The sequence below is a fragment of the Mytilus californianus genome, unplaced genomic scaffold (assembly GCF_021869535.1).
Source record: "Mytilus californianus isolate M0D057914Y unplaced genomic scaffold, xbMytCali1.0.p SCAF_4, whole genome shotgun sequence".
In the NCBI taxonomy this organism is placed as follows: Eukaryota; Metazoa; Mollusca; class Bivalvia; order Mytilida; family Mytilidae; genus Mytilus; species Mytilus californianus.
The window spans coordinates 26,267,174-26,291,456 of record NW_026262690.1 but is presented as its reverse complement, the minus strand read 5'-3'; the positions used below and the strand labels follow the sequence as shown (position 1 = coordinate 26,291,456).

Here is a 24,283-nt window from a genome sequence, read left to right as displayed (position 1 = left end):
GATAAAGGTTAATTAGTATAGCACCTAGATACTAAGTTAGTTGGGAAAATAGTTACAAGGGAACAAAACTAGATCTGGTGTAGCCGCTTTCCTGTGACAGATATATCACAAACACAATCTTTATTAAATAGAATTCATTTCTATTCCAACTCCTTATGATCTCACATTTTAAGTTAAGTATATTTTAGAAGATATATTTTCTTTTCAATGTTTTTTTTCCAGTTTTTATAACCAACTGCTGACTGACTATTCAGTGACAGGCCTTAATTGCCATTAAACCAAATTTTTTTTTTAGGTCAATAAATATGTAAAATGGACAACTGATCTAAAACAATGGGCTTCATGCAATCTCATTCAACATTCATACTTTTGTACCTTAGGATTTATGTTTCCAACATAAATATTTGTGGTTGTATCATCATTAGGGTCAGCAAAAGGACCACCTAGAAAAATAAAATAATCAACAATTACCTTTGGATTTAGGTTTTTAAGATACATATTAGTGGTCGTGTCATTGTATGGGTCAGCCCATGGGTCATCTGCAAATAAAGCAAACAAAACTGATGAAAACAAAGTTACATAATTAATTTTACAAACATCAAGCAACAATGGAAATCAGGAGATGACAACTAAAAAATCCTAATGGCTTTCATTATAACATGTCAGATAATAAATTACCTGCAAACTAGCAGCTATGAAAAAACAACATTTCTGCGACATTAATGAAATTTTCAATGTTAAGAAGTTTAAATATGAGTGCAGTTGCTATGGATCTCATAGATTTATGGTCTCATTACCAATCTGCTTATGATAAATATCCAAAAGTAAAAAAATGGACAAAGAAAAACATTCTGTATGTGCCTGTCCCAAGTTTGGAGCCTTTAATCATTGGTTGTTGTTGCTTCATGTGTCATATTTGTTTATTGTTAATTGTATTGTTATAAATTAAGCCGTTAGTTTTCATGCTTGAATTGTTTCACTTTTTTCATGTCTTGGCCTTTAATAACTGACTATACCCTTTTAGTTTTCCTCATTGTTGAAGGCCAAACTGTGACCTATAATTGCTTACATCCAATTCATTTGAACTTTGGTGGATAGTTGTCTCATTGGCAATCCTACCACACCTCCTCATTTTAATATAGAGCTTACTTTTATCATCTATGGGTAATGGGTCATATTTTGTTGAATTATTGAGATCTTGTGGTTCTACCGACTCTCCAGGGTCAGGGGGTATTTCTCCTCTTAATATCTTCTTGATTCTGTGTCTTTCCTCTCGTTCTCGTTGAATTCTAAATATAAAATAGTTTTGATGAATTTCACTACAAATGTTGTCTACATTGTTCTGTTAGTTCTGTATAATGTTATAATGTTTGATAAGCATCAAATGAAATTGTACAAAAAAAAAAATTATAAGCAAATACTTATTTGTGAATGACTATTGTTCGTGAAAGGATCTTTCTTTTGTATGCAATTAAGTAACAAGTACACCTTAATATGGCCAAAACTAAATAAATGTTTTACATTACAAATAAAATAAGACTATCACATGAAAATATACCTACAAATTGCTCCTTTCATTGATAAGATGGGTATTAATTCTTCTATACATACAATGTCTGCTTCAAACATACTTTTTTTTTAAATGACAGTTTAAAGTATCTGGCTCCTATTTTTTTGCCTGACCCACTTTGAAAAAACTATCTAGTTGATTTATTGTTAATAAGTTCTGGTTCTGGAAATCCAACAAAAATTTGCCACTAAACAATAACCAAACTTTTATCAATTAATCTAATCAGTTTGAAATTTTCGAACAGTGAATTTGATTTTGATGGGATTCATTGTATACATATATACACTTTATTTCACAATTCACTGCAATATACATATATACACTTTATTTCACTGTAATATAAATATAAACACTTTATTTCCCTGTAATATACATATATACACTTTATTTCATTGTAATATACATATAAACACTTTAATTCACTGTAACATACATACAGACTTAATTTCACTCACTGTTTCAATTCTTCTTTAAATTGTTCTAACTGACTTTTCTTCTTTTCATCTCTCTTTGGTTTCTTTGCTGAGTTAGTCTGAGAATTTGACTATTTGAGAAATATAAATCATTTATTAAACATATAATCAACACCAATGCATGAACGTTTTTCATTATGATATAAGTTATAAGGATACATAATTGTGTAAGAATATTAACATTTGGATATATCTGACTCATAAACAATGTAAACATGATTTCAGTCATTCTGTATGCCAATATAAAACTAGAGGCTCTCAATAGCCTGTGAAGCTCACCTGATTCTACTTTGGTTTTAGAAATCATGTAAAAACAGATTAAAATCATAACAGATATCTTAATAATGATTGAAGCCAAATTTGGTTAAATATTTGCCCCGTAATTTAATAAAAAGTTCTGGTGGCCATCTTGAACAGTAAATCGGCAACAAAGTAGCAACACTTAATGCACCTTTGTTAAACTAAGTCCCCCGTTGGCAGCTATTTTGGTTGATGGATTTGCTACAAAGTAACAACACTTGGTCAGTACCTCATAAGGAACATTCATGCCATGTTTGGTTTAATTCCATTCAGTGGTTCTTCAAAAGAAGACTTTTGTATGTATATAACATATGGTCCATTGTTAAACTAAGTTCCCCTCTGGCAGCTATCTTGGATGATTGATTGGCTACAAAGTAACAACACCTGGTCAGCACCTCATAAGGAACATTCATTCTATGTTTGGTTTCATTCCATTTAGTTGTTCTCTAAAAGAAGACATTTGTATGTATTGTCCATAGGATCCATGTTAAACCAAGTCCCCCGCTGGCAGCCATCTTGGATGATTGATCGCCTACAAAGTTACAACACTTGGTCAGCATCTCATAAGGAACATTCATGCCATGTTTTATTTCATTCTAAAAGAAGACATTTGTATGTATTTCCCATAGGGTCCTATGTTAAACTAAGTCCCCCCTCTGGCGGCCATCTTGGATGATGGATCGGCTTCAAAGTAACAACACTTGGTCAGCACCTCATAAGGAACATTCATGCCACGTTTGGTTTCATTCTATTCAGTGGTTCTCTAAAAGAAGACATTTGTATGTAATGTCCATAGGGTCCTATGTTAAACGAAGTCCCCGCTGGCTGCCATCGTGGATGATGGATCGGCTACAAAGTAACAACACTTGGTCAGCACCTCATAAGGAACATTCATGCCATGTTTGGTTTCATTCCATTCAGTGGTTCTCTAGAAGTTCAAAATGTAATAAAATGCTCCGCTGGGCGCAGCTTGATACGACCGCAGAGGTCCAACCCTGAACAGTTGGGGCAAGTATGGACACAACATTCAAGCTTGATACAGCACTGAATTTGGATTGTGATTAAATATTTGACACAGCATAGGTTTCTGACACAGAATGAATGTGGTCTAAGAACTTAAAATTTTTTAATTTACCTATTCAAACCATATCATTATTTTTTGCTTTTATATATAAATCAGAAATAACCAATTTAAAAGGGAAAATTTTAAAGAAAAAAAAAATCCCTCCCCCAAATTTTTTGAACCCCCTTATGATTCATCACCCCCAAACTCAATCCCAGCCTTCCCTTTGTGGTATGGTACCTTGCAGTACAATTTCAGAGAGATCCATACACTTGAACACAAGTTATTGTCTGGAAACTAGAAAAATGCTTGTTTTTAGGCCCCTTTTTGGCCCCAAATTCCTAAACGTTTAGGGCAATTACCCCAAAACTCACTTCCAGCTTTCCCTTTGTGTTTTGGAACCTTGTAGTACAATTTCATAAAGATCCATACACTTACACAAAAGTTATTGTCCTGAAACTAGAAAAATGCTTGTTTTTTGCCCCTTTTTGACCCCTAATTCCTAAAATTTTGAGGCAATTACCCCCAAACTCAATTCCAGCTTTCCCTTTGTGATATGGAACCTTGTAGTACAATTTCAGAAAGATCCATACACTTTCACACAAGTTATTATCATGTAACTAGAAAAATGCTTGTTTTTTGCCCCTTTTTTGGCCCCTAATTCCTAAAATTTTGAGGCAATTACCCCCCAAATCAATCCCAGCATTCCCTTTGTGATATGGAACCTTGTGGTACAATTTCAGAGAGATCCATACACTAACACACAAGTTATGTCTGGAAGTTACAAAAATGCTTATTTTTGGCCCCTTTTTGGCCCCTAATTCCTGAACTGTTGGTACCATAACCCCCAAAATCAATCCCAACCTTCCTTTTGTGGTATTGAACCTTATGGTAAAATTTCATAGAGATCCATTCACTTAAACTGAAGTTAGAGTGTGAAAACTAATGTGTTTTCTGACGACGACAACGACAAAGACGCCAACGTCATACCAATATACGACCGCAAATTTTTTTTGCGGTCGTATAAAAAGTTAAATTTAAATAAAATGTAAAACACCTTGTTGACGAAATAAAAAAAACAATACTGTGTCTGGACCTGCCTCACTCCAAGCAATTGATTAAGGTAACATGTATACTGAAGCATAATTGATCATTCCCTAAAATCATTGAAGCCAAAAAACTTTGATGAAAATACAAATGTGGCCAAGCAGTTACAAGACCTGCTTTTATCACAGGTGATGCAGGTAAAAAACAAAAACTTTTCAGCCAATAGACTTTAAACATAAGAACCATCTCAGTGTTCCCGCCTGCCCTAAATAGAAGGGCGGCCCGCCCTTGGTGCCCTTACCCCCGCCCTTCTGCCCTACAAAGTAAAAGAATGCCCCCCTCTGCCTTTTCAAAAAAATAAAATTTCCAAATTTCATGCCTACCGGCGTTTCTGGTAAAATTGTTACCTGATTGTGTAACACTAATTAACTGACAATGGGATTAAGTTAAATACCTAATGCTTAGGCAGTTTTATCACCTTTGTTAATGATTGTTTACTGCTAATTAGTGGATTTAAGATAATTGAACAAATGCTAGATATTTAATACAGAATGAAATGTCCACATGTTATCCATTTGTAATGTTTATGTACAGCATGTACACATAAAAAAATTATTTCAGTAGGCATAACATAAAAAATGAAATCTTTATCAATTTTAAAGGCATACATAGTTTTGTCTTAATTGGTAAAAAATGTTTTGTTTCATAACCATGAGTATGAAATAGAATCAAAGAAATTTGTACTTTGAACATAACAAGATTTACTTCCTGTTTTACTTCTTGTATTTTATAATCCTCCTGATATAGGAGCACTCAACAAATTTATTTTTAACAATGATGGAGAAAAAAGTAACTGTTTATACCTTCTGCAATATATTATTGCATCAATATAATATGATCATCTCCTGTCTCACCTGTTATATTTATAAAACTCCTTACTGAGGAGCACTTTGGTGTGCACTTAAAAATACTTTTTTGTAACAATTCAAATGATAACAAATAACTCTCAATAACATATATACTATATGTTTTAACAAGTAATTTAAATGTAGATAATTTAATTACATTAAACATTCAATTTTGCATGTATAACTCCATCTTTAAAAACTACTTGTTTATTTTGGTATAAGTTATAAAACATTGAAATTTCTGATGATTATTTGCCTTACCAAATGTACAAGTTTGTTTAGATTAACATCAGAATGATATGCTTTGCTTCATGGTATGATAATTTGAAGAAAAACAAATTCTTACTGGAACCAACATCAAGAACACATTAATTTCTGAATATCGTTTAAATACAACTAATGTTCTCCAGCTGAGCCTAGTAATATTCAAGGTAATTTATACACTGTCCAACATTGCCCTTAAAATCTGGGTTATAACGCTAAAGTGCCCTTTCAGACAACTAGCACCCTTCTGCCCTGAGATTCAAGCTGGAACACTGCATCTTATATTCTTGTCTTAATGTTGATAATTATTTATAGGAGTCAGAATCCATACAAGATTTTTTTTTTAGAGAAGCCAGCTATTATCTTTTCAAAGATTAGAAATAAATATGTAACCTACTTGATCCTCTTGTTTAATGGCATCCTTTTTAACAGACTGGAATGTGGCAGCTAGCTCTGCCAGTTTTGATGTTGGTTTGTATAGCTTCTTTTTCTCAGCTTTAGCATTTGTTTCATGCTCTAAAAAGAAAATATGGAACCTTAGATCTTTACTGATTTTTGACAAATATCTGAACTGTAAATATGCAGTTTTGCGATACCTGTCAAATCCATTATGGAAAGGTCAAAACTTCAGTCTTCTTTTTTGAACATGTTTAAATTATAAATACTACAATTTTTTTTTTTTTTGTGTACTGATTTCACATTTATCATGTTTATGTATCAACAAGGATATCCAGTATATTCCAAGGGAGAACCATTAATATTCTGGTGAAAAAGGGATCTTGAAATATCAAGGCACAATTTCTAGCTAGCATCACTGTACAGACTGAAAGCTTACAGGGTTTCAGCTAGGATTTGGAGGGCTTTAGTCACTTTTGCGCAAGATGAAAATCAATCTTTTGAGAAATATTGAAATTGAAATTTTCACTTGGATGAATAATTATGGTGGTCAACTATGAGGTTTATAAACAATTAACGGATTAGTGACCCATCTGATGGTGATAAGCGGATTAACTGTAATCACAACTTTTAACAAGTTGTAAACATTAATTAGCTGAGGGTCATAAACTTGTCAGAAACATGAAGATAGGTAGAATAAATGTGGATAGTGTCCACATGTGGACACAGGTGATGCCCCCGCTTGCATATCATATAGTTATAAAGGGACAAAACTGAAGAACGGTAAAAGTGACACTACCCAAATTTGAACTTGATCTGAGTTTTGTGGTAATAAGCATTGTGTGTAAGTCTCATAACATTTCAGCAATTTTTCTATTTGGAAACACGCATAACTCTAGAACGGTTATGATTTGATTTGATTTTTGGTGTTTTAACGCCACTTTTAACCAAGTTTTATAACATTTGGTTGAGACAAACTAAAAAATTCAGCAATTTTTATATTTATAAAGGGACATAACTCAAAAATGGTAAAAGTGTCCCCAACAAATTTCGTACTTAATCTGTATTATGTAGTAATAAGCATTGTGTATAAGTTTCATAACATTTGGTTGAGGCAAACTAAAGTTAGAAAACGGAAACAAAAAATATGTACTTGATCTTAGTTTTGTGGTAATGAATATTGTGTATAGGTTTCATAATGTTTGGTTGGGGCAAACTTAAGTTACAGAATGGAAACTAATAATTTTGCAATCTTTCGATTTATAAAGGGGTATAACTCAATAATGGTTAAAGTGACACTACCCAAATTCAACTTGATCTGTGTTTTATTAGTGGAAGTCAAAATTAAACATTGTATAAAGCATTGATTGTAGTTGATTCGACAATTATCATGGACATTGGAAGATAACTCCAATTTTAATAAAATGCTTCGCTGGGGCGCAGCTTGATACGACCGCAGATGTCAAACCCTGAACAGTTGGGGCAAGTATGGACACAGCATTCAAGCTTGATACAGCTCTGAATTTGGATTGTTATTAAATATTTGAAACAGCATAGGTTTCTGACACAGAAAGAATGTGGTCTAAGAACTTGAATTTTTTTAATTTACCTATTATGGTCCAATGTCCAAAATCAAAATACATGGTTAGATTCAGCATATCAAAGAACCCCATATATTCAATTTTGTTAAAATCAAACAAAGTTTAATTTTGGACCCCAACTTGGACAAACTTGAAAACTGGGCCCATAATCAAAAATCTAAACACATGTTTAGATTCAGCATATCAAAGAACCCCAAGAATTAAATTTTTGCTAAAATCAAACTAAGTTTAATTTTGGACCCTTTGGACCTTAATGTAGACCAATTTAAAAAACGGGACTTACAATTAAAAATCTAAATACACAGTTAGATTTGGAATATCAAAGAACCCCAATAATTCAATTTTTGATGAAATCAAACAAAGTTTAATATTGGACCCTTTTGACCTCAATATGAACCAATTTGATAGCGGGGCCCAGAAATAAAAAATCTAAATTCATGGTTAGATTCAGCATATCAAAGAACCCCATATATTCAATTTTTGTTGAAATAAAAAAAAGTTTAATTTTGGACCCCAACTTGGACCAACTTGAAAACTGGGCCCATAATCAAAAATCTAAACACATGTTTAGATTCAGCATATCAAAGAACCCCAAGATTTCAATTTTTGTTAAAATCAAACTCAGTTTCATTTTGGACCCTTTGGACCTTTAAAAACGGGACCCAAATTAAACATCTAAAAACACGGTTAGATTTGGCATATCAAAGAACCCCAATAATTCAATTTTTGATGAAATCAAACAAAGTTTAATTTTGGACCCTTTTGACCTCAATATGAACCAATTTGATAGCGGGGCCTACAAATAAAAAATCTAAATACATGGTTAGATTCAGCATATCAAAGAACCTCATATATTCAATTTTTGTTGAAATCAAACAAAGTTTAATTTTGGACCCCAATTTGGACCAACTTGAAAACTGGGCCAAAAATCAAAAATCTAAATACATGTTTAGATTCAACATATCAAAGAACCTCATATATTCAATTTTTGCTAAAATCAAACAAAGTTTAATTTTGGACCCTTTGGTCCTTAATGTAATGGACCGACTATTTTGAAAACTGGACCCAAAATTAAAAATCTAAATACACTGTTAGATTCGGCATAACAAATAAATAAATGTGATCAAAGATTTAACAAATCTAATGCGCCATACTGTGCAATTAAAGATTACTTCTTGAAATTTTTCAATATTTGAAATTTGAAAAAAAAATAATATTTGAAGAATAATTCTTTTTAATTTCTGAAATAGGAAATGAGAAAAAATTGACCCCCACAATTTCTTTTTATCCCCCCCCCCTTTTTTCCCCAAAAAAATTCTTTCCCTCAAGATATGGTGATAATCTCAATTCAAATTTCCAATGGAGTTGGCAACCATAATTACCCATTTAAATTTACCATAGTGCTAACTTAATCTATTTTATAATAGAATTAAAAATATAGTGTCAAATCTTTCATATGGATTATTTTGTAAAAAAAAATGATGCAACATTTGCAGATATTTTTACTGGTCTTCCTTTATAAATATGCATTTCTTTAAACAAAATTTAATAGCAGTGTAAGGGAAGTAACCAAAACGTTGTATTTGGATTACCTCCCTTACACTGTTTTAAATTATCTTTATTGTTCATTAACCATTACTTTATACATAATTTAAAAGCAGTGTTAGGGAGATAATTTCAATGATGTATTTGATTTATCTCCCTTACACTGCTTTAAATTATGTTTTGTACTTAAGTATTTGTCCATTAACCAGGACAACCTTGTTTTTCCCCCTTTTTTGCCCCTAATTCCTAAACGGTTTGAGCCATAACCCCCCAAAGCAAATCCTAACCATCCCTTTGTTGTATGGAAACTTGTAGTATAATTTCAGAGAGATCCATACACCGTTCCACAGTTATTGTCTGGAAACTAGAAAATGCTTATTTTTGGCCCCTTTTTGGCCCCTAATTCCTTAACTGTTGGTACCATAACCCCCAAAATCAATCCCAACCTTCCTTTTGTGGTATTTAACCTTATGGTAAAATTTCAAAAAGATCCATTCACTTAAACTAAAGTTAGAGTGCGAAAACCAATGTGTCTTCGGACGCCGACGCCGGACGACGACGCCAACGTCATACCAATATACGACCACAAAATTTTTTTGCGGTCGTATAAAAATTACTTGATATTTAGAAGAAAATAAAAATTTTGCAATTTTTCCATTTATAAAGGGGCATAACTCTAGAACGGTTAAAGTGATGCCACCAAAATTTAAACTTGATCTGTGTTTGTGGTAATAAGCATTGTGTATAAGTTTCATAACATTTGGTTGAGGCAAACTCAAGTTAGAGAACGGAAACCAATTTTGGGAAGTACGGACGGACGGACGTACAGACGGACAAGGGTAAAACTTAATGCCCCCTCAGCTATGGCGGGGGCATAATTATAGTATTTTCATGCGAAAAAATTTTACACTTTCCAAATTTAAGTGACGAAATTGATTTGAAATACTTTTGTCATTTCGAAAATCGTTTCGTAAAAGACGAAAGTGACGAGCGCTAGCAAAATCACTGAAAGCTTATCAGATACAACATACTAAATGTTACATGTTTGAGTTAAGGACTGTGTGGTGTCACAATACTATTGATATTTTTGCACAGTGTACATGGTGTACATGTTGTATTTTACTAATTATTTCGAAGGTACTTTATCAATTTTACTTATCATTTGAAAAAACTAAAAAATTGATATTCCTTTAAAAACACTTTCATATGCTATTTTGCTGTAAAATTACACCAAAAATTTGCTTCAAGATAATAAATTTAAAAAAAAGAATCCAATTTTTTCACAAAATATACAGTTCAGTGTGGTAGATTATTCAATATAGATGAACATCTTTCCTCAATATTATATATAATAAACTTACTGCCAGCACCTGGGTTAACAGTACCACCTTTAACCCATGCTTTCTGATGTTTTCCTGTATCCTGGAATGAGGCTACAAAATCTTCATACACTTGTGCTGCAGCCTTCATATCCTCCTATATCATATCAAAACATTACAGTTATTAAATGTGTAAATCAGCTGGTAAGGTTCAGCTTTATATTAAATAGTTACCTAATGGTTAAAATGAAGAGAACAGTTTAGGTTAAGACAGTGATGACAGTTCTGGTCGATACATATTTTAACAAAGTATTTTGAAAATTAATAGACTAACTGCAGCCGACAATAGTGAAAAGAGTGGAAAACCATAACTTTAGTTTACTAAAGTACAATCATCTAGACATTTAATTCTGTAAATTTAGTAATTTGAAAACATTTGATTTAAGGACCAATATGGCTGTAAATGGATTACCTTTTCTCACGTGCACAGAACCATGCTAATTTTTAAAAATTGTATTAGTCAGATAAATCATCTGTACAAATATTTTGTAGGACAAGTAGAATTGACAATGACAAAACAGGAATTTATTCTGTATTATTGTCAGGATTTTAAGGGCTTTAGTCACTTATGCGTGATAAGAAAATCGACCTTTCTTGGGTAGCAGCTTGAAATGATACTAGTAGTACTAAAGTAGTTATTGAATAGGGTTTAAAACATGGACAAAAACATGAGTATTTTCTTTTTCAGTATTTCATTTGTATATATGTACAAATGAAAATATAACAATTAAGATTAACCCTTTCACCGATAGCTGCCCAGACAGAAGCTACTCTGAGACGATGGCTTCCCTGGCTACTATTACTCAAGTGGGAGATCTTCATAATAAATGTCAATAAAAAGTTGTTTGTAGTATTTTGTGTCTTTATTTCATTCACTAACACCATGTTCACAGTTTTGTTCATGTTTTGATAATTTTTTCTTCATAAAATATTCAAATTTTCAAATTTTCGGCATTATCTAGGTGAAATTCTCAAAATTCTACTTTTTGACCCAAAATCGTAATTTTTTAACCCAAAACGGAAAAATTTTGAAAAATTTAATGAGGCTGTACAAATTCCTTACACTGAACAATGTCCATTCCAAGTGTTTTGTACATAAAACGACATTTTATGTCAAAAAAGTATACTAGTTTGGCTTCAATTCTTCCATATTCTTTCAAAAAAAATGTTCCCTCATTTTAAATTCTCGTAAATTCCGTAAATTTCCTCTGATTTTGACACGGTTTTCAACAAATGGAAGCGCCATGTTTACACTTTCATCCGGGTATTCAACAAAGAAAGATAACTCGTGTTTGCACTGTTTTGGGCGGGAAATATAAAGGAGGTATTCTGATCCCGGTAAAACGGGACTCATCGTCAGCTGTCTGAAGCGTGAATCCCGGTAAACCGGGACTCATCGGCGAAAGGGTTAAAACAAAACAGCTGTATTTCTTCAAAAGATACATACTGTATGTTTTTGTATTGATTTGTATGTCTCAAAACAGGAACTGATGGGACTAATATAATGAATCTATTGGTCAATGTTCCTGTCCTTCTAATTTGATTATGGTCTGCATATGCTACAGAATAGAGAAAATGTGTTTACATTAAAAATAAAGAATAGAGAAAAATGGGCAAACAAATGAAGAAGAGAGAATAATGGGTGCTTAAATGTACAGAAAAGAAAAAAATTGTATAAAAAATAAAGAATACAGAAAATGATGACCCAAGCCCCCTCCCCAAAACCCCTTAATTTGCATCATAACTCAAAAGACCTCCTAAACCTATAAGTCCTAATGTCAGAAGTATGTATCAAAAGACCTCCTAAACCTATAAGTCCTAAAGTCAGAAGTATGTATCAAAAGACCTCCTAAACCTATAAGTCCTAAAGTCAGAAATATGTAGACAGATCATGAGTAGGTATTTCAATACTAGGAAAAATTATAATTGAGTTATCTTCCTTGTATTTGGGTGTGCTCCTATAAAGCTACTCTTTGGAAGATTATACACAGTAGAAGCACATTCAAATAATGGCCGCCCGTTCTGTTATTCTATATCAAAAGTGAGGGCAAGCAAAAACAAAATACATCTGAATTTAACATTTGTTATTGAAATCAAGAAAAACCATGTGTTTGAATAAGTTGATTACGGTTTTTGTCTTTCTGTCAATTACCTTTTCATCATGTAACTATGGTTAACGTGGGGTATATACTATTTCATAAGAAATGACGAAATGCTGACTGGCTGATTCTATTTGTATGAACTAATTTTGATGATCATTAATGACCCATCGGATTAGCAGATTACCTGTGACAACAGATTTTGACACCTGTTGTATCTGTTGATTAGCTTGGAATTGTAAACTTGTCATCAGGTAAAATTTTGCACAATTCACTTTATTTATCTTTACAAATTTAAGTGACGAAATTGATCATAAATACTTTCATTTCGAAAATCTTTTCGTAAAATGGCGAGAGCTAACAAAATCACTGATAACTGTATCAAGTGTCTTCTAAAGTATCAGGTTAAAAGAATTCTTGCCTTTTTCTTTAATTCTTCTTGTTCTCTTTTGGACAAAGCCTTTTTACCAATATTCATTGTTCCTATCTCAAATGCTTTTAACTTGCTCTCTGGTATAGCCTACAAAAGAAACAAAATCCAAATTATTAATTTTATAGAACCAGTGTAAACATAGTAAATGCTTAATTTCATTAATACAAATGTATAGAATATCAACTTTCTGGTCAATTCAATAACCAATGAATTCAAGTTGGTTAGTGGCAGAAGCTATACCATCATTACAGAAAAAGTGTTGTAACGGAAGAAGGTCATGGGGCATCTGAAAAAAGAGATGATGCAACAAGCTATTTTGCTTCTAAAACAAAATATGGTGGTACAATAACAAATAGAAACTCATGAAACTTTGCACATTGTTGGGCAACACATCAGGTCTCCAATCTATTTACAGTTGTTGTCTACATCAGTTCAGAGCATACCTTTGACCAGGGTTTACCCTGAGTCAATATTCTTTTCTGCCACCTCTTTTGCCAAAACAGTTATTTTTTTTTCACCAAAGATGTAATTCCTTTGCTGAACCGCTTACAGCTGACTAAGTATCTACTATTCAATGGAAGCAATCCTGTCACATGTATTTCTATGCAAATTATCAATTTAAATCGCCATATTTCATGTATTTTATGTTGTGCAAAATGCGAAAATGGTGACCCAGTGGAAAACCTGCTTCAAAGCAGCTCAGAAAACAGGGTTGACTAATGTAACTGGTGCTGGTAGTTGATTACAATCCTCCATGGTCCATAAGCATTGTTGCCCTTTTTTCTTGGTAAATTTGTTTTTTTCCTGTTGTTAGGCTGTTGCTTTGGATCAAATATTGTTGTCCACTCATTGGAAAATTTCGTTCTTTTTGGTGGACTTTTTGTTGTTAAATTGCTGTCTTACTGATGTTAAACTGTGTAATAATAACTTATTATCTTATAGTTATATCAGTTAATTCTTGATGGTGACTGATCATATTTAGCAGGTTGGGAAAGATCCCTGCATAAAATGGATATTATACTCCAAAGCAACTATCATTTACACGGATTAATGTTTGAATTCTTGATTGCTGGATTCTGGCTGTTATGTTGCAAAAAGACACATTTTCCCAGACTATGAGCATGTGAAAAATTGTGATGTGCAGGACAAGATTATAATGTTTGTAAGATAATAAACTGTCATTCTATGATTAGTCCTTATTGGTGAAAAAGACCAAATGTGCTTTATAGATTAGATATATGACATAAATTAGTAACCTTAACTGAACCAGGGGTAATTTTGTCATTTTTCAAACCCCAAGGTAAATTTTTGTCCGCCATTTTGGTTCCTCACACCGATGATATGTAAGAACCGGTGTAACTTCGGTATATTTTCCGGATATTTCACCGACACGTGTTTCATCAGAGACATACTTTATAAATATAGATTTTTTTTTGTATTCAAGAGATAGATTGATGATTAGTGTTTGCTTAACACCTAGTGGTAACTAATTTATAAAGATGCGAAAGATAATCAGGTAGCCGATTTTAAATAGTTTAAAATTCAATCTAGATGACTTTTAAAACTATTGGTATTATCTGTCTCTGGTCACTACGATGCGGATTTGAAAGAAACACGAGAAAGTAAATAAAAAAAAAATAAAGAAAAAAAACACCAAATGTTTCTACTTTACATGTACATGCTTATTTATTGAGATCATGACAACCCGATCTATTATTCTTTTCAGTATTCTGTCTAATCTTAATCGCTGCATGTCCACTGGCAGTCACCTGGCATTTTTGTTGTGTAAAAAGAAAATAAAAGGTTGATAATGAAAAACCCTAGAGAGAGCATTGAGATTTGTTTATGGCGATTATGATCGATTATATGAAAATCAGTTGCAAATGTTAAACTTGACTTCCATGTCTTAAAGTCGGAAGATTACAACCCAATTTAAAAGTGTAGAAACTTTCAAAATTATACACCAAAAAGGAGGCCATCATGATTTGATTAATGTTAAAAATCACAAATATTCCTTTAGATATAGAAGTATATCTGAACAGAATAGGTAAGAACACCAAGAGATATGGCATTAATTCCTTTCGCTCAACAGCTGCCAAAAATTGAAACGATTGACCGCATAGTTATGGAGAAGAAAACAATTTTCTAAACTTATTGTTACCTGGAATAATAGTTCCTGCCAGATTGCTTGCAGATAAATAATTCTATAATATATAGGTCTTTTTATGCTTAATGTGCTACAAAAGAGAGGCGGAAGATACCAAAGGGATATGCAAATTCGCGTCGGCGAAAAACAGACAACGCCATGGCAAAAAAATGAAAAACGGCCAATGTACGACACACAGCATAGAAAACTAAAGACGGAACAAAACGAACCCCACACAAAATGGGGGGGGGGGGGGGGGGGGGGGGGGGAGATCAGGTGCTCCGGAAAGGTTAGAAGAATTCCCGCTCCAAATGCGACACCCGGGGGCCGTCGTGTTGCTCATGTAAGTACAAACTTGGCATACCTGTCAACTGACCCGGATTCTGCGGGTGTGACCCGAGATTTTCACAATTCTGAGGGGTCACCCGGGACACCCACTGGGTGGCCAAATAACCCGGGAATTAGGAAAATGACCCGCTTTTACCACGGGGGGGGGGGGGGGGGGGTCTCAACATGGGATTTTGGGTACAGTTGTGCAGCTGGGATTTAAAAAACACCCCCCATTCATATATTGAATAATTGTGAAATCCCTACCTATACATATATTTCACAGCGAAATCATAACCCTTTCATATATTTATCAGCTCAAATAGTACCTAAATATATCACAATTGATCAGTTACTATACCTATTGATATATTTCCTCGGTAAAATTGCACCCCATTGATATATTTGACGTATCAAAAAAGGGACCTATTCCAGCGGCACATATGTATATACCTTCATATAGGAAGAGACCCCGTGGCGCTTTCACCCGGATTCCTAAGCCTTCAGACTGATTTTATAAGTGATTTTCATTTGAAATACCGGATAAATTGGTAATTCTCCCTGGACATGAAGTTCAAATATCTGTGTAAACTCAAATTAAGTGACCCATTTCAGTGCATGGCTTCACTTGACAGCTTTGGTGTCAAACACACTGTTAATTAACACCAATTACCTTAGCTTCAGGTCGTAAATAATTTGTGTATTTCAAAGTTGTTTTAAAAACAACTTGAGTTACTTCCCCTTTTTGTCACTGTTCACAATATACTCCTTAAACTTGTTTTTTTTTTGTTAAAAGATTAAATCTAAAATGAATTGAATGCAAAAACATATCAGAATAACACTTTTACTATTTTTCTACTTTAAAACAATTAAAAAATAAAAATTTTGAAAATTACTTTTTTCATATATACCTCCTTTAAATGTTTAACTTTATTTTATAATAACCTAATTTCATTTCAACGTATGCTTACCAGCCGTGCAATGGCTATATAGCCAGTCAAGGTCGTTAAAAACTTCCATTTGTTGCATATTTCTTGCAGTTTAAAAGTTGCACAATTGTATGTAAAGAACAAACAAATTGGCTCATTGTATGTCATGGAATGAATATGAATAGGAATTAAGGCAGTGTAACACAAATCTATCAATGACCTTGAAGTGCAATGAAATATTATGTACAGTTTTAAATTACTTAACCATGTGAACATGTTTTGGAAACTGCTTGATTTAAATTATAAGAAAATGTCCCCTAAATCCTGAAATTCAGCTCGAAAAAGTTCGTACGCGTTATGACCTGAGATTTCATTCTTTAATGCAGGAGATGACCTGCATTTTCATTGTCATAAGTTGACAGGTATGACTCCGTGATAGATTTGAACATATCCATTGTTATCTGTTAAAAACAGATATTCCATAACGGCTAACCAACTCGTGATGCCGTCCGTAAAATATATATAGGATGACTTCAACTTCACCACTTGGCACCCATGGTTTGATAGTTCCCTGGTAAGCACAAACCCTCTATGAAGAAAATCATGATAGGAAATACAACCTCCGGAATATCGTATCAACTGGGAGGTATATACTCAATATGCAGGTGTTATTGGAATGTTCAACTTTCTACATTGTCGTAAAGTTTTGTTCTCAACCCTTATTGTCAATTTCTAGATGTATTTCAAGATACGAGGCAGACATTACTGTATCTGCTGTAAAAATAAGGAGACGTGATATGATTGCCAATTAGACAACTCTCCACCAAATTTAAAATAACCAAAGTTAAAATGAAGTGGATGTCAGCAATTACAGGCAACCGTACGGGCTTCAACAAAGAGAATAATGCGGCGTTCACACAGTGCCGATTACGACTCCCGTTTGACATTAGACAGCGCTAAGACACGTAAAGTGAAAAAGTCGGATTACTATCCTCAACGATCTGGAATGTCCTTTCATTGTCTGAACGCAGGCGTATACGTTCGTAATAGATTCCTACGGATCGGAGAGGTCGGTCAATCACCCCGACAGTTAGGTGCGTCCCGTAACATTCGGGGAAACTAAGCCGATTTTGTCTAGTTGGATTACAATCGTGACTATGTCGTGACAGATTCTGCTGTATCGGGTTAAAATCGTAACAATGTTCTGTGTTTTCTGGACGGTGTCCTGTGGAACGGGCATCATCAGGAGAAAAATGTTATTGCTGTTTTTTGGCGATTGAGTCCAGATTGCAGTCAGAATTTGCCGAATGCCGTCTTTGTTCAGGAACAGTACCGTTATTGATACGGGCAATAATACCAACGTCAGAGTCCCGACAATTACAGAACACGATATGATTGAGTCCAGACAAAGCCGTTTGTAATACGATACAGCAGACTGTGATAGGATTGCGTTTTGACAGAACCCGGATCATCCCGAATATGGCGATTTTTCTATAGGACGGGATTATCATGTGGAACGGTTTTCTATCAGCGTCGGTTCACTGTCTGGTCACTGTCTGATCACTGTCGGATCGCATTTGGAAGAATCGGGACAATGTCGGGACAAGTTCTGTCTTTTTTTAAAATGCGAAAGATACAAATCGGATGAGAATCGGATTGAGAACGGGATAATCGGCTCAAGTTCGGCTGGAAACGGATGAATTTGGACGCTTTCTGAAAATATCTGATTGTTGTCGTGATTTAATAAATGTTTTTTTTTCAAATTTTAATTAAAGTTTAAATTTCCAACCACGATTCACATGATCTTGATCAGATCTTTTACAAATTTTAATCGGGAATGGTCCTATCAAGAACGGCAGTAATAATCGTGAATGTGTGACCCCAGCTTAATCCATATACCGTATAGTCGGCTATAAAAGGCTCACGGCATTAAAAATCTGAAACAATTCAATTCAAACTAACGGTCTAATTTATCATATTTATAACAAAACAATTAACGAAAAAAAAATATGACAGATATGAACCAACGACAACCACTGAACTACAGGCTCCTGACTTGGGACAGGCACATAAAGGATGTGGTGGGGTTTAACTCTTTATCAGTGTGTTTTGAACTGATTATGTGCTTTTAATTATTTTAATTACTAACATTTTTAGCGACTGTCATACAAGTGAGAGTTTTAGCTAGCTATAAAACCAGGTTTAATCCACCATTTTCTACATAAGGGAATGCCTGTACCAAGTCAGGAATTAGACAGTTGTTTTCCATTCGTTTGACGTGTTTGAGCTTTCGATTTTGCCGTTTGATAAGGGACTTTCCGTTTTGAATTTTCCTTTGAGTTCGGTATTTTTGTGATATTACCTTTTTCTGCTTAGTGTAATATAGTTACCCTTTTCAAGTCATTTATATAGTATATCTATCTTTCATGTCATGCTTTGCTTTGATTATGATTATAGTATGCTTGTTTTGTTTTAAACGTTCATGCTTTAAAAGTTTTGTTTGTAATAAGACATTATAAAAGCTCAATATCTGAACTTATGTTTTCTGTATGCTAATATTCGACAATAAATAAAGCTGTTGAACTTTGAAAAAAGAAAACCATAGTACTGTCTGACATGCCGCTGACACGGGAAGGACTGTAAACATATTGAACATTCTGGTCATGTCAAATGTTTATGCCCTTTGGACTCAACGAATATCGGATCCTTATATAGAGACCATCTTCTCAGCAAACACTAAAACAATATTTTGTGAATGTGCCGCATAGTGGAAATTTGAAGACAACTGTATATACCTCAACGAGACACAATCCAACGACAAAAATAACCAAGCGATGTAAATAAAGAGTGACCACAAAAAATGTTCAGAAAGTTATAAATTAATTTAACAGAAACCTGCATAGAGTAATAGTTGAATGGTCTAGAACGAAAATATGAAAAGAAAATGAACGTAATAAATGTAAAATTTTGTTCATGAGCATGGTATAGTTAAAACTGAGATGATTTGGCAAAACAATAAAAACTGTAACAGTCCAAAATTAACATCAAGAAGTCCTGGAAATTACAATAACATGATTTTTTTCAAGTCCAATTTTGTCATTTTATAAAAGAAGGTCGCCCGGAATAAATCCCAAACTGGATCATTGGTGGAAATTACTTGCAACCCGTATTTTGGCAGTTTTAGGGACATACGCACTCCATACCCCGCCTAACCCTGTCCCTGATCTGTAACTCTCAATTATAAACTTTTAAACAACAAAAAAGGAGACAATTATCCAACTAACGTGGATTTAAGCAACTTAAAGACACCGCGTGGCCTTCAACAATGAACAAAGCCCATACATATATACCCCAAGATGACAAACTGTGAAACAGCTCAAACGAGAAAAAAAACAGCCTTTTTTGTGACAAAACAATAAACAAAAACAAATATGACTGACAGCAACCAACAACAACCACTGAGTTACAGGTTTATGACTGGGAGAGGCACATACATGATGTGGAAGGGTAACCATGTTTGTGAGCGCTCAACCACCCCACTTATCTTTGACTATGGTGTAGCAGCACTGGCTTACACTTTATTAAACCAGGACATGACGTCACTTGCATAAATCTGGACACTCTTCTTCTTATTGTTTATTTGCAAGGCGTGATGAGTATATAAAAGCCCAGTACATAATGGATATAGTAACTAGAATATGAAATGGAATCATAAAATGATAGATAAGTTTTCATCACAATGTATTATATAGACCCTCATCCCGATTCTTTTCTCTCCCGAAAACTGCATATGTTTGTCGCAGCACAAGTATGCATGTTGCTAAATGTGGGTGTAAATGTTGTAAAAAAGATATAGCTAACCAAATGAAATAAATGGAAGTCTGTATGTTAGATGTTTGTTTATATTTTCAATACAAACAAAATATATATATATAATAAATGACTAGACACTTTGAAAACCCAGACAAAATTATGCTAAAACATTTTACGATATAGGATACGTTTCAGAATGTACACATTATTTCAGTTAACACTGGCCATACGTGGCAGGTCGAATAAAAAATCCGAACTTTCATGCAGAACTGAAAGACGAAATAAAGCATTTACTTCTAAATACGATTCTTTATAAATGCAAAAGAACGATCGATAAATAATGTTTTAAAACGCAACGAAATTTCGAAATTACAACAGTCGTAAATTTTTATGGTCTTATTGCACTACATGATCCGGATATATAAAAACCATACATGTACGCGGTGATATCCGTTATATCAATAACGCATAAATAGCAAATAATTGTTTAGGAAAGAAAGCTACGCAACTGTTGTCTCAAATAAAGGTCATATAAACAATAAATGAAATGAATAAAGAGGTAGGGCAAATTTCTCCGGTATTTGTTTCACTCACAAGGTAAAAATCTAAGAGTTGTCAAATTCTACCGGGATTTGAATATTAAAGATTATATATCATAGACATACACATTTTTGAAATTAACATAACATCAAAATGTTACTTCAGCGCAAATGTAGCTGTTGGAGGGATTTTGGTATGAAATTGCAAATTTACATGATTTTATAAAGTTTTTCGTAATAGGACATCTCTAACCAAAGTGAATTAAATTGCATCCAATAAAACAACACATAACTCGACTTACAACATAATTTGGGTTTTGATTTATAAGACCCCTCCCATATATTACCGGGAAAATACTAAAATTCTGTCATGCAAAATTCTGTGCTTCTAACAATGTTATAGCTTATTTCTAAACAGATGTAACAAAATACAAGCGCCTGAAAAAAAGCGCAAAACTGTAATTTTGACGTATTTTGAGTATTTATAACAGGACAAGATCTTTGAACTTGTCAAGAAGGCAGAAATCTTCGGTTGACTCCTTATATGAGTTATTGCCCTTTATTCGCGATTTTGCCATTTCTTTTTTGCATATTCGGCCAAAAAGTATAGTTGATAAAGAAAAATTGTAAACAGCAAAAATTATCAGCAAATATATTAACGCCACTGAAATTACTTATACTTGAACACTGCACAACGTCACGCCTTTGACTGTTTGTGATGTCTTTACACGAAACGTGTTGGATCTGTACTGATTGATACTTTAGTCTTGGGCTATTGTTATTTATTAGTCAGAAGTCTGTAATTCAGTGCTTGCCGTTGGTTACTCTCTTATATTTGTTTTCGGTTATTAGTTTGTTATAAATCTGACTGTTGTTTTTTCTCGCTTGAATTGTTCGTCATGTTTACAAGGCCTTTTATAGTTGACTATACGGTATGAGTTTTCCTCATTTTTAAAGGCTGAACGGTGACCTGACGTAGCTGAAAATAGCTTCATTTGGACTCTTTTGGATATTTATCTCATTGATAATTATACATCTTCTTATTTGATAGAGCATCGTAATGCCAAAATGAAATCTTTAGATACATGTGCAAGGAAAACAAATTCCTTCACTAGACACTTTATGTAAAAGTGACACATCCACGCATTCCAACATCCATCCGAATGCCGATAGCAAAAAAATCTTAATCGGAAGACTCCGTGTACATAATATTAGTATTTTATTATAATTATATTACAAAATATAATGATTTAATGATGCTAGTATTTCTAGACTTGCAATGCTTATTTGGCAAAACTTTTAGGAATTTTTGGTCCTCAGTGCTCTTCAACTTCGTAATTTATTTGGCCTTTTTAACTTTTTTTGGATTTGAGCGTCACTGATGAGTATTTTGTAGACAAAACGCGCGTCTGGCGTAAATACAAAATTTCAATCCTGGTATCTATGATGAGTTTATTTACATCTATCCGACACTAATTTAGTGTTTCGGTGGTTTTTGTATTATATGCTAATGATAAATGTATTCCTTTTATGAATGGGTTTAAGCATTGTAGGCTCGCCATCATCAGGGATTTACCTATCAATTTATTTTATTTTGTCGATGTCAATAGATCAGCTATATTTTTATGCTTTTTATAAGCTATTATTGGTTTGCTTGAAAATATTTCTTTGCAAACCGCATCCTGTTTTAGTAGATCCCAATGTTTACTAATGCATTGTTTTAATTTGTGAATGCATGGATTGAATTTCGTTGCCAACTCTAAAGGAATTTCCTTTGTGTGTTTTTTGTCTTTTTTCTGATTAAATGAGATCTATCACATGATAATGCCTCATTTACGTACTGTTCGATTTCAATCTCCTTGTATCCTGAGTTGTTGTTCTAATGTATCTGGTAACTTCGCCTTAACATGGTCGACTGTGACAGCTTTTACGATGTAGATAAAGGAAAGAATTTGTTGGTTTAAAATGTGTTTTCACATCCAAGATGTTTTCATTAGAAAACCTAGTTCCTTTAAAAATATTAACATCAAGAAATATTATTTCTTTAGATGAAAATTCTAGTGTGAATTTTAGGAAAGGATGATGATTATTTGCTAACTCTAACAAATCCTTTATTTCTTTCATGTCCCATAAACCCATAAGATTTAATTATATTAATATAATATCATCACGAAACCTTCCATAGAACAAGATATTTTTTCTATGTTCAAACTTCCTTTAGTATTGGCAACGAAATTCAATCCATGTATTCACAAATTAAAGCAATGCATTAGTAAACATTGGGATTTACTAAAACAGGATGCGGTTTGCAAAGAAATATTTTCAAGCAAACCAATAATAGCTTATAAAAAGCATAAACATATAGCCGAAATATTGACATCGACAAAATAAAATAAATTGATAGGTAATCCCTGATGATGGCGGGCCTACAATGGTTAAACCCTTTTATAAATGTAATACATTTATCATATTAGCATATAATACAAAAACCACCGAAACACTAAATTAGTGTCGGATTGATGTAAGCAATTGCAAGTCTAGTAATTCTAGCATCATTAGATCATTATTTTGTAATATAATTACCATAAAATACTAATAGTACGTATACGAAGTCTTCCGAATAAGATTTTTTTGCTATCGGAATTCGAATGGATGTTGGAATGCGTGGATGTTAGGTGTCACTTTTACACAAAATAACTTACTAATCAAATAAAGTGTCAACAAGTGGAACACCAAGTATTAGTATTGAACAAGAATACAGAATGATTTGATATCTACTCGCGAAACGGGTAGTAAAATGATAAAATAGTGAAATTTAATGCGATTATTTGTTTTCCTTGGCTGTTTTAATTTTAACTGTTAATTTCATTACAAATAGTAAGACGGTAAATGTTTGTACCACAAAGCGATAATTTGGTAAGAAAATATAGGGATAGAGATGCCCGTTTCCTATCAATAAATTCAAAGCTAATGATCATTTGTGTAATCAAAATATTGCAAAACCGACCATTTATTATTTGGTTTCAGATGGTTCTTCGTAATAACGACGAATGAAGTCCAGTTATTCGCAACATGTGATACCTTTCATATAATGATTGACATTATTCATTTTATATTTACAAAAATTGTAAGTATTATTTATACCCGTTTTTCTACAGTTACCTACGTCATTGTATTGTGACAACGTCATGCCAAATTAAGAGGGATATATAATGCAGTTTTTCAAAGAACGTTAGAGAAAAACGTATTCCTAAAATGCACATAAAAACTCTTATTATTTGATTTTCTCTCCCCATAAGAGAAAAAGAGCTTTTCAATCAATGAATTTTCCATTCATTGTAGCTACACAAAATTTATTTGTTACATGTTTGTAACATGTTTATAACATGAAATTTGTGGTTGACGGATGTGACTTGTATGTAAAGTTTTTCATTTGTAAACAAATGCAGGA

General features: G+C 33.2%; 1 protein-coding gene across 2 annotated transcripts in view; it reads right to left on the bottom strand.

The window, feature by feature from the left end:
• Window positions 1–14,427, bottom strand: part of LOC127737810 (U2 snRNP-associated SURP motif-containing protein-like) — a 56,128-nt gene extending 41,701 nt beyond the window's left edge. Inside the window, exons 1-7 of one of the 2 annotated variants that reach the window (XM_052248744.1) lie at window positions 14,335–14,427; window positions 13,067–13,165; window positions 10,529–10,643; window positions 6,023–6,141; window positions 2,026–2,114; window positions 1,150–1,289; window positions 472–539 (exon numbers count right to left, since the gene is read on the bottom strand). In XM_052248744.1, the coding sequence (XP_052104704.1) occupies window positions 472–539; window positions 1,150–1,289; window positions 2,026–2,114; window positions 6,023–6,141; window positions 10,529–10,643; window positions 13,067–13,165; window positions 14,335–14,397 (693 nt within the window). In that variant the 5' untranslated portion in view covers window positions 14,398–14,427. Of the gene's footprint in view, window positions 1–375; window positions 444–471; window positions 540–1,149; window positions 1,290–2,025; window positions 2,115–6,022; window positions 6,142–10,528; window positions 10,644–13,066; window positions 13,166–14,334 lie in introns of both variants that reach the window. The other variant, XM_052248743.1, reaches the window with a different exon arrangement.
• Between the last annotated feature and the right edge of the window lie 9,856 nt (window positions 14,428–24,283).